The 12,279-nt window shown below is 27.9% G+C and overlaps 1 protein-coding gene across 1 annotated transcript; it reads right to left on the bottom strand.

Annotated features, from left to right (window-relative positions):
- Positions 1-1,477: 1,477 nt before the first annotated feature.
- Positions 1,478-10,889, bottom strand: LOC130674330 (arrestin domain-containing protein 17-like). The gene is made up of 7 exons (XM_057479628.1): positions 10,583-10,889; positions 10,382-10,497; positions 7,541-7,657; positions 5,808-6,016; positions 5,507-5,680; positions 5,020-5,365; positions 1,478-3,575 (listed from the first exon to the last, which is right to left on the bottom strand). Exons 1-7 carry the CDS (start codon positions 10,621-10,623, stop codon positions 3,421-3,423), a joined length of 1,158 nt encoding a protein of 385 aa, XP_057335611.1. The 5' UTR covers positions 10,624-10,889; the 3' UTR covers positions 1,478-3,420.
- Between the last annotated feature and the right edge of the window lie 1,390 nt (positions 10,890-12,279).

Here is a 12,279-nt window from a genome sequence, read left to right as displayed (position 1 = left end):
TGACATTATCTGATGATCGGAAGAGACTATAAAGAGAAAGAGTTGGTATGATTTCAGACACATTTTAGCACATTATATTTTGATTTATCTGGAAAAAATAACATAAAATGTTATTTTTTTAACTTTTCAGCGCGGATATCTTTTGAACTGATCAACCGATTTTGACGTTTGAGGTGGCAATCGGCGCGTTTTCTTGAATTCTAGAGCTGATTAAATTTTGAAATTGATCAAATGAGTCACTTCAAAGATAATCGAAAAAAACCGTTTTTCATCATTTCTTTCGCCATTGATATCTCTCGAACAAATTAACCGATTGAGATGGTTGAGGTCGCATTCGACGCGGTTTATGAAGTTCTAGAGCTGATTAGATTTTGAAGTCGATCGTTCAAGTCGTTTCTGAGAAATCACTAAAAAACTGAGAAAAAAATTTTTTTTTTTCGTAATTCGCCAATATTTTCGAGTCTGCTTGATCAAATGATCTGAAATTTTTAGGAAAGTTGAGGGCCAACAAGCTCTTTCGATTGCCACCTCAACCATCCAAATCGATTCATTAGTTAAAAAGTTACAAAGAGTTTACACACACACACACACACACACACACACACACACACACACACACACACACACACACACACACACACACACACACACACACACACACACACACACACACACACACACATACATACATACACTCGGACATCATTCTGAAAATAGTCAGAATAGGTTCCTAGGACCTCAAAACGTCGACATCTGATGAAAACTCGACTTTCGAAAATCGGGGTGAAAACAATAACTTCCCAATTTTTCGAAAATCGTCAATTTTCTTAGCGGGAAGTTAAAAATGCCGTAGGTTGGCCGATGTCTGATTGCTGTCGCTCAGCCAAGCATTGGAAATTAGTAATGGTCCAAACCTGGTTAATTACCAGCAGCCGTTTAATTTTTTATCAAGATATCGTATACGGAGAAAAATGTTGGCTTGAAACATACCAATTTTTATTATGCTGTCGACCAAACTTGAAACAGGAAGGGAAGCATCCAAAAAATTATTATGCTGTCCCTGATTAAAAAAAATGATTAAAAATGATTTCACACGTTAAATGTCCATAAGAGACAGGATTAGAAATGATTTGAAGGATTAAAAAGTATTTAAAATGATTAAAAAACAAATCATTTTAAATACTTTTTAATCATTTTTTTTAATCAGGGGTATCACAACACTTACTACGCGCGAGAAACTTATCGATAAGCTTTAATAACAATTACTTTTATACATTATAATAATTGTGATGCGACATAATAATTTTTTATAAAAGCATAATAAATTTTTTTATGCTTCACTTCCTTCAAAGTATAACTTTAATTAATTAATTATATTTATCATATAAAGTTTATGCAGGCGTGCTTCAATATTTGTTATTAAAACGAAATAATTTTTACAATCAATAATTATTATTGTTTATTATAAATACAGAGTACAATGATGTTTATTATTATTTAAACATTTAAAATTATTATTAAAATAAAGTTTTGACAAGAAAGAACATTTAAACTGTTTCAAGTCACATTTGTGGGGTTAACAAACTGATTTCGATTTAACTGGAAATTCAGTTTCTGCAATCAATTGATAAGCTTTCGTATGACCATTAAGCCATCAACAAAGCATTTTTTTTAAATTAAATAAAATATACTTATTATCATCCACTATATTAAAGACTAGCGTAGATGTTTCGCGCGCAAGCGCGTGCGTTTTGTTTTTCGCATATTTATTTTACTGTATATCTTTGTGTCGTTTGCATATTTTTTTTTGCTTTTGACTAATCACGTTACGAATAGTTTGCCTTCCAATATATTTCATCTAAATTTTATTATAGGAGGATGATTTTAACTCAAAGATTTTTCTTTTTATCGGTCCTCAAACGTATCTAATATTTTTGTCTTGTTAATATTTATTATATATAATAGTAACTTTTTAAGTAACGAGATTGTATAGATTATGTACTTATCTATCATACTTAGTGATGTGGAGCTGACCGTCAGGTCATTTTTTTACCGTCACGTCATGGTCACAAGACCATCAGCGGACGGTTCATAAAATGACGGACCGTCACAATTGTGGTGACATCTTACAAACGCCTTTATAACTTTTATACAAATTAAAATTTTGAAACCGCCATTTTCTTAAAAATACCACGAGATAAGAATACGAAGGGAAAAATAAATTTTTCAATCATTTACAAAAAAGAATGCGTCCAATCATCTAGCTGGCTATGACTGACAAAATTCTTGATTAAACGCTAATTTGTGACCGGAAATTTAATAACGGTGACAAACCATCTAGCTAGATGCGACTGACCAAATTTGTGACAAAAAATTTTTGGACGGTCCAAAATGACGAACTCTGACCGAAAAATTTGTGACGGTCATTTCACATTAGAACAGGCTCGTCATTCAGGTCCGTCGGTCACAAGACCGTCAGCGGACCGCCTTGTGACCAAAACTCAAAATGACAGTCATTCTACATCACTATACGCAATCTTTTCTTTGAAATGATTGAAAAATTTATTTTTCCCTCCGTATTCTTATCTCGTGGTATTTTTAAAAAAATGGCGGTTTAAAAATTTGAATTTGTATAAAAGTTATAAAGGCGTTTGTAAGATGTCATCACAAATGTGATGGTCCGTCATTTTATGAACGGTCGCTGACGGTCTTGTGACCATGACGTGACGGTCAAAAAATGACCTGACGGTCAGCTTCACACCACTATACTAATCATATTAACATGGAATAAAAAACCATTGAAACGAACATTATAAGTTTGATGAAGAAAATGTTTTTCAAACATTTATAAATATTTATTAGATATTAATAAACTTATATTTGACGTAAACAAATTTTTATTACTCTTTAAATATAATCACTAAGTATTTCAAGATATTTATTTGATTAAAAAATTAATGAAAGTAATTTCGAATAAATATGTTCATTAATTTTTAAAAAATTCGTCTATCAGTGCAAAATTCTTTTGCAATAGATGCATTTATATATTTATTTTGGTTTAGTTTTATTGCACTTATTTCAACGTGGATTTGTTATAAAGTTTTTAGAGACGCGACAATTGGACATAATATAACCAGTATAGAGTTTCGAGTATGTAGTATAAAGTTGAGTATGGAGAACACAAAGTTACAGAAATATATTTATCAAACTTCAACTCTCGAATGGATTTTGTATATAAAATATGTGAATGAAATTTTTTTTTGACAATTGGTTCAATTTTAATGTAAAGTAAATCTTCATTAAAATTATATTAATTCAATTCAGCAACTTTTCGCTTACTTGAGCGGTTAGCATTTATACTTATCGATCAGTTAATTTGATTTTAAATGTTACTTTGATAATTCTTTACTTAATAAATCGTTATTTGGTAGCTTTGACATTCGAGTGTTTAAATTCATAGACGCGGTACATCGGAGAAAAGTCTTGGATACTTTCTTTGTCTCTCTCATCGTCTGTTTCATCTTGATCGGGTTTCGATGAGCGATATATTCGGCTTCTTTGGTATTTAAGTCGACCTGTACAATCATAGTTTGTTAATGAATAATAAAAATGAAGCTTGAAGTGAAATCTTTCACAAAACTTTGATCAGCAATATATAATAACAAAAAATATGAAATGATAACGTTGGAGAGGTATTTTACTTTTCTTCTAAAATTTTAATTTCAATAAAAAATATTAAATATTTTTTTTTCTTTAGAGTTACCGCCGTTTAAATAATTTAAAATATTTTTTTCACGATTAAAATATTTTCCAGGCTTTAAATGGGTGTATATTCTATAGGGGAGATCGGGTATGTTTGCCTCGTGGATTTGTTGTCACAGCGTCATAATAGACAACTTAACAAACGAAACACGAACATTGATCGGCGTCGAAAGAGAGTTGAGTCATTTGCGATTCTTCGACGCCGATTGATGAACTGATCGCTACAAATGACCGCTGTGACAACCAACTCGCAACCAACCATACCCGGTCTTCTCTACTGTTGATTTTAATAAATTTTTCATGAAAATCAATTGATGTGTAATATACTATTAAGATGAAATGAAAAATAATATCCGAATTTTAGTAGATTTCTTAGAGGGCCCTTTGTGCCTCAAATTTAAATTCTTTATTTTTGGAGCATATTGAGTACGAATACATGGTAGAAGACTAGTAAAAGTAAAAGGAGTAAAAAAATCAATTGTTACAATTTTTTTTCGGGGGGTCCATTTTGCCCCAAATTAAAAAATTTTTAATTCTCGACAGAAGCGGTATATTGAAACCAAATACATGGTAAGGGTCTATAAAGATGTAAAACAAGTGAGAACCACTGAGGATACAAGCTTTTTTCTCTTAAGGGGCTCATTTTGCCCCCCCCCCCCCTTTCCCCGATCAATTAAATATGCATTTCATATAATCATTGGAAAGCCAAATAAATTGCTATGACTTTGCTTATAAAAAATTTCATAAAATTAGTCGTTAAAAAAATATATCAGATGAAATAGTGCAAAACACTTTTCTGCGATTAAATTCGGTCCCAAGCTTTAAATGACTATATTTACAGAACAATTGATTTTATTCGATTTTCTATTGACATTAAACTCGTATATATCTCAGTACCTTTTTAATGAACACAACCAAGCCCTATGCATCTTAAATTACTTAGATATCACAAATTAAAAGTTAAATATTTTTATTATTTTATTATATTATTTTTTTTATTATAATTGTGTGATGATTGAGTGTGATATTATAATATTATGTTAATTAATAATGTAATTACTTTTACTCTATTGTATACTATGCTATTATTATGTTAAATTGTATTAAGGGATGGCCGCAAGAAGCTTCGACTTCATAACCAATTAAATAAATAATAATAATTGTTATTATTATTAAAAAAAAAAAAATGAGAAATTTAATTTTTAATTAATAAATAAAAAAAAATATTTTTACTTGGAATAAGAAGATTTCCATTACCTTTTTCAACATTTAAAACACTTTGCTCTTTACTATTACGCGAATCATCGCTCAAATCAATAGGATCTTCATAATTTTTCAATGGCAAACTTCCAATAATAATATCCATCCGTATTTTCAAATTCTTATAAAACATTTTGTAGTACCATTCATTAATATCAGCAAAAGCTTCGATTTTAAGCTTGTATTCAACATCGATAAGATTACAAATAGTACCAGACGGCGGAATTGCCGGCACGTCAAATTCAGAGTTATAAACGTTGTTATTTTTATCAATTGGCTGTTCAATTTCCACAACTATTTCTTTGTGTTTACGAACATTCTCCATTGAACGATACAAAACGACCTATAATAAACAGACGAATTAAATTTATTGACCGGAAAAAATATTAACAATACATGAATATATAAAATTAAATTAAGAACAGTTTTACATTTTTATAAAATTTCAAATATTTTTTTCTGTTTGTTTGTTTTATAATATTACCTTTTTTAATACGACACGTAATTTTTTAAACTCAACGTTTGATTCATTTTTAAAATTAACTTTTAATGGAATTGTTTGTCCTGGTACGTATCCACGTACTGGAAGGAATACTGACACAGTAAATGGCTCGGCATGTCCCATTAAAGTTTTTGTACAATTTTCACTTATAGGCAACTGTAAATTTTTATTGTTAATAAATATTTAGATAAATATATGAGAATAAAATAAGTATAATGCAGTTGATAACAGAAATTATTTAAAAAAAAAAAAAAAAACAGTGAAATGAAATAAAAATTCATACCGGTGCGAGTGGATGATTATTCAAATCAAAAATAGGTGCTACTGTAAATGGCAGTATATCGGAATAAATTTTTAAATTTTCGTTTGTATTCAAACTAGCGCATATTGAGTAACGTACGCGTCCATATCGACCCTCGAAACTGCATGGTAATTTTTCTGGCAGTTGTAAATTAAATGAAAAATCATTGCTTTTTATTTCAACATCTGTGCCTATAATAAATAATAATGTTTTTATTATTATTATTATTATTATCTTTTTTTTTTTATTATTGATGTGGAAAATAAATTTAAGCCCCGGCCTAAGTTCATTTAAGTGTCTTGTAAAGAATTATAATATACACTCACATTATCTATATTATTAAGAGAATAAAGAAAATTTGGTTACAGCCATATCTATTTGACAGAATTGGTTGATGGTATTAAATTTGGTATCGTTAAAAAAGTCTTGACTTGAATTTGTGCCTTTTCATAGTTTAAACTCTTTTTTATTGCCAAGTATCGAGATACATCAATTTATCTATATCATTCAAATTTCTTGTAGAAATCAACAAGCCGCGTCGAATGTCACCTTGACGATCAAAATCGGTTCATTCGTTCAAAAGTTACAGAATATTTGCATACATACATACATGCACTCGGATATCATCTTGATATTAGTCAGAATAGCTTCCTAGAACCTCAAGGCGTCAAGATCTGTTAGAAATTCGATTTTCGAAAATCGGACCGAAACCAATAACTTCCCGAATTTTTGAAAATTTACAATTTTTTTAGCGGGAAGTTATAAAAAAATACATTAAATGGCTAATAGAAAAAAAAAAAAATTGACCGTGTGTAGATTTTTTTTCAAGAATTTTTTCATGATTATACAATTATCGAAACCAATAGTCTTGCGAATTAATGATGAGATTTGTCTTATTAAATTTCAATGACAATAAAAATAAACAAAAGATTCTAGAGTGAATTTTAGAGTAGAGATTTTAATAAACAGTTAAATTCAAATTATTTTTAAAAAATTTGGCAGTAATACTCGGGTTGTTACGGAGTGGCTGTAGGTTGCTCGTTTTTATTATAATTGTTACAATTAAAAAAAAAAATACATCCTTTCTGCAAACACTAGCAGTAGATTCACCTGCTACCCTAAGTGCTGGCGCTTTAATTCTTTGATTTAAAAAAAAATGTATTTTTAGTTTTTAGAAAATTTAAAATTAATATTGAAAGGTTATTGTTAAAAAATAAAACTCCTGCATATATCAGTGCAGATGTGAAAAAAATAGTTACAAACAATTAAGTAGCCAACTAAATTCTCTATTCTCGCAATATTATTTAATTAAATTGTTATTTATTTTTATTTTTTCTATAATTTTAAAATTATCAGAAATACATTAAAATAACTTCAAAACCTTCGTTGTAGCAGAGTTTTCTTATTTTTTTTATCTGTAGTTTTACTAAAAATTATATTTAAAACTAAATTCTTTTTTCAATTCGTTGAATTTATAATCGAAGTTATGTAAGCATTATAATTCTTCATATCCCTTACTAAAATATCTTAATGATAAAGTTTTATAGATTATACAAGTCATTGTTTATTATATTTAACAGATTTAGTCTGATAATTGTTGTGTTCGTAATCAAGATGTTACCGATGTTAATGAAAATGAATTATGTCATGAATAAACTTGAATCGGGCCTTGGCGTTTATTACTAGAAAAAATGATAATAATTCAATTTAATTACCAATTAAATCAATTTCTTCATGTAGATAAATTTCTTCGGTTTTAAATCTTCTTTTAAATCCAGCAGAACGGTTTGTGAAATGCACTTGTGCTTCTCCTTTGCATAATACTTTGATACCTATATTTTTATATCGATTCGTTAGTATTGAAGATTGGAAAATACTTGATTATATGTTTTTTTGTATATCGAAGCCAAAAATAAAATAAATGGGGTATAAATTATAGATTTTGATTGAACTTTAAATTTTTTTCAAAATACATAAATACCGAGTAGGATTGAATTATTTGGACATCTCAAATCAATTATTTTCATTATGTTATCAGTAAAAGGGTAAAGTAGGTCATATATGAGTTAAAAATAACCAAAAATTATTCATAATAGAAAATTATGAACGGACAAAGTAGGTCAACATTTTGTTTTTATTTAATGAGAGATCTAGACATAAGGCAAATTGGGACACTTGAAATTTTAAACATGAAATGAATGAAAAATTTGTTTTTTTATTTTAATTTTTTCTTGAATCAAGATGCAGTAATTTTCATCATTCATGTTTTTATGTTACTTTCATTGAAACTGCGAGTTTCGATGTCTTCTTTGACAGTCTAAACGGACAATTTCAAACCCACACGGAAAGAATTTTTGTATGAATATTGCCATGTCGTTTATCCTAAAAATTACTCTAAATCGCGTAATTTTGAGACATTACGACTTATTATTTTTGACTAACGAAATTTTACTCTTCCAGTTATTAAAAATCAATTAGATTAATTTTTACTTACAATTACGAGTAAAAATTACCCCTAGCGGCTGGCTAAATAAATTCTAATTCAATTTTCACTCGTAGATTATGATGAAAAGTTGATGATTCATTTTATAAAATTTCTATTCAATTAAAATAAAAATTACAATCAATAGATTGAAATTTCTATAAAAAAATCTAAAACCATCTAATTGCATTAGAACATGACTTACAATAAATATTTTGAAAAAGATAATAACAAAATTACTCGTATTGTGTTGAAAAAGAAAAGATACAAAATTCTTTTTTAATTTTTAACATAGAGAGATAAAGAGATCGTCTTTTTTCCAAGCATACGTTTGTGTGCGTAACATGTAAATTGTTGCGCGCAAAATAAAAGACATTTAATAGAAGTCGATATTAACCGAAGATTAACGAAGACTACTAAGTTATTACTCTGCAGTTTAGAGTAAAAAATACTTCAATAGATTCGAAATTTTATTCGAGTTACAAGTAATTCATCATAAAATTAATAGATTTAAAGAAATGGTATATTGGGGAGTAAAAATTAATTCACGGAGTATAAAAATTGGTAGATTAAGATAAAATATCCACAATAACCGATTAAAAATGGAATCTCAACTGAGTATAAAATCATATAATTTTACCACTTTATCTGCTGTTGTAAAATTACTCACTAATAGAGTAAAATATAGTCTAGTGATATTAATATTTCAATGAAAAATATTAAAATTAAAATTTGAAATAAAAAATACCAATTTTTTGGAATGGCCCAGAATTACTCAAAATTACAGAGTAATTTCCATCAAAAAATTGTTTCCGTTCATGTAATCTAGCGGGCAGAAATTGATAAGTTTTTTCCCTACACTGAGTAAAAAACTAGTATATTACACACCCAAGGCGAAAAGTAAAACATTCCAACCCGCGTGTGTAAAAGACCTACATGAGCCAAAGGCGATAATGGCAAACATGTGAATGATGACGTCCTACTTTTCTGCGTGGTGTATACTATTAGTCACCAAATCTGCACCTAAAAGCTCAACTTCCTGCCTTCGTTTGTGATAAAAATTTTTATTAATAGTGAGAGAAGTACGATTTCCTTTCTCTAAGAAAGACAGATATTTAAACTTTTAAGTGTGGATCTGGTAAAAGTAGTATACGCACCACCGAAGATGGTAGGGCAACCCAATCCGCGTGTTTGTCCATTATACACGTGGGTTGGAATATCCTCCTTTTCTCTCTTGGTGTGTAAAATACTGTTCCAGTAATAAACAAAAATGAATCCGTTGAAAAGAATTTTTATCAAATAATGCTACAGCAGGATAAAGAAAATTTTTTTCCCGATAAAATTTCATTAAACATATTGTAGTAAACATTTTTTCAAATATAAATTTTCATTTCTACTCACAATAAATTTTGTATTAACAAAGAGAATTTCATCTATGAATATTATCGAACATTGGTTCGTTTAAATTTTTCACAAATTATCTGCTAAAAATCATGTAGAATGATTCACTTTTGTTTCGAAGCTTACAAAAGAACAAATATCTTAAATTAATTACAATTTTTTTTTGTATTATAACAATCCAGTATTAATAATTACTTTATTTAATTAATTATTTCCTCTGCATAAAAATTTTTTTCTCGCTCTTTGTTCGCAAAATAATCAAATATAAATACCAATTAAAATAATGAATATATATGAGTAGAAATAAAAAATAAATTATAATGTATATTGAATATTAATCCAATAAATAATTTAAATATTCTAATAATGAAATTTAAAACAATGAATGTTAATTAAATAAATTGCTATCGTGTGACCTGATTAAAATTAATTTTCTGATAAAAATTTAATTACACAAAATGAAACAATAAATTTCATGAAATTCATCTTATATCATAGGATACTACAAATAAGAAAAAAAATTAGGTCAGTAATAATTATCTTACATATTGAAATCGATAGTTTTCGACACGCAAACGTTAAATATAAGAAAAACTAAAAATAAATTTGTGACTGGTTTTTTAAAAATTTATGATAAATAATTAATAAAATAAAACAAAATATTAATACTTACTTGTAATAGTTATTGGCGAATTTAAAATAATACCAACTTTGCCAGTTATTATTTTACCGCTGTAATAAATATCTTGGGCATCGTCTAATAAAACATTGAAATTTTTCACTCCAATCCTGTAATATTTATTGATTATTTAAATTTGATTTATTAATTACTTTGCAATTATTGAAAATTAATAAATTTCATTTCCCACATTACCTTTCTTTGATATTGACAGCTGAATTTTCAATCGTCGACATATCAATTATATTTTACTATTACAAATCGAAATAAATATTCTATATCATTTTAATGCAATTAAATAATTCCATGTAAATTAACGTCACTTTTTATATTTTAAATCTACAATTGAATTTTCAAATGTTAAGCTTAAAGCATTTAAATATTTAGCAATTTAACTGGAAATTAATATAACTTTTAATAACTTTATTTAATTTACTGAATTTTAAATAAATAATTAAATTATTATATTATTTTTTACTGATTTTTGTCCTATAAAAGATGATTTTAAATAGTATGCGAGCTTGTACGAACAAAATAATCGAGACAATGATAAAAATTTGTTGACAAGATTCCAAAATTAGCGGCGCGTTAAGTCGAGAGCGCATGCGTTTTATAGGAATCGCCAATATCGTGGCGTCATTCTGGCGGCGGATTTCTTGAAATCATCCCCTATGTCAATATTTTTATTTTAACTGTATAAAGTACAGAAAAAATGAAGAGCATTTAAAAAAGAAAAATAGAAATTTGACAATTTTTTTTTTTTAAATAAATGACATTATAAATGTCATAAAATATTGGTCTGCGGATAATCAGTAAACACGAAACATACCGTAAAGTAATAATAGTTTCTTGTTACATGGTAGAAACAAGTTTGGTCGCAAAGGGAATATGTGAATTATAATTTTACCACTGTGGTAGCAAGTCGATTCTTACGGGGATCATATGTTTGTTTTAACATGCTATGACTACATTGACTTGGTATAATATGAAAATTTATTATTATATCAACCCGGGTCAAAAAATAACTTGATTTCGACTTATTTGGCTTGCTTTTAACTCAGTTATCTTGATCTGATTGCTATAATTTCTTTGATTTACACAGTAAAAAATATTGTGTATTTGTGTCGAAAACGGTTTGTGTTAAAAATTGTAGTGTGTTAAACTAACACAAAGTTTGTGTCACTTTATTTTGTAACATAAAAAATGTGTTATACACTCTTTATTAACACATTTTGTGTTTTACTGTTGATTCTTTGCGCCCTCTTGTGGCGATATTTCAACACAATCTTTGTGTTAAAAAGGGGTTACACAAAGTTTGTGTCGAAAATTTAACACAAATTTTGTGTCAACCGTTTTTAACACACAAACTGTGTTGATTTTACACAATATTTTTTACTGTGTATATTTGACTTAGTTAATTTGATTTTCGCCTCACTTACTTTTTTTAACTTTAACACGACTTTTTTAACTTAAACATTTAAGTCAACTAAATCAAATTAAAGTCATGTTGACTTGGATTTGATTAAAATGACTTAAATTTAAGTAAACTAAGTTAAATCCAAGACAACGTACGTGACTTTCATTTGACTTAGTTGGCGAAAATCGGTACTAAGTCAAACAACTTAGCCAAAAGCAAGTCAAAAACAAATGTGTTTTCATAAATTAAAATGTGTTTTCATTTAATAAAAAAAGAACTTAAGCTTGGCTTGCTTTTGTCTTGTTAGAATTGCTTCATTTTCAATTTTTTTAAATTACGCCAAAATGGAGTTATTTTTTTGATCCGGGTATGTAAGAAGAGGTGGGTGGGGTACAATAGACTAGACAATTTGGCATTATTACTTTTATACTCAAAATGTTTCTACTCAAGTAAAAAACTATTGAACAATTCTATT

Source organism: Microplitis mediator, chromosome 9, assembly GCF_029852145.1.
Source record: "Microplitis mediator isolate UGA2020A chromosome 9, iyMicMedi2.1, whole genome shotgun sequence".
NCBI classification, from domain to species: Eukaryota; Metazoa; Arthropoda; class Insecta; order Hymenoptera; family Braconidae; genus Microplitis; species Microplitis mediator.
The sequence above is the reverse complement of the archived record's forward strand: the minus strand, read 5'-3'. Positions and strand labels throughout refer to the sequence as shown.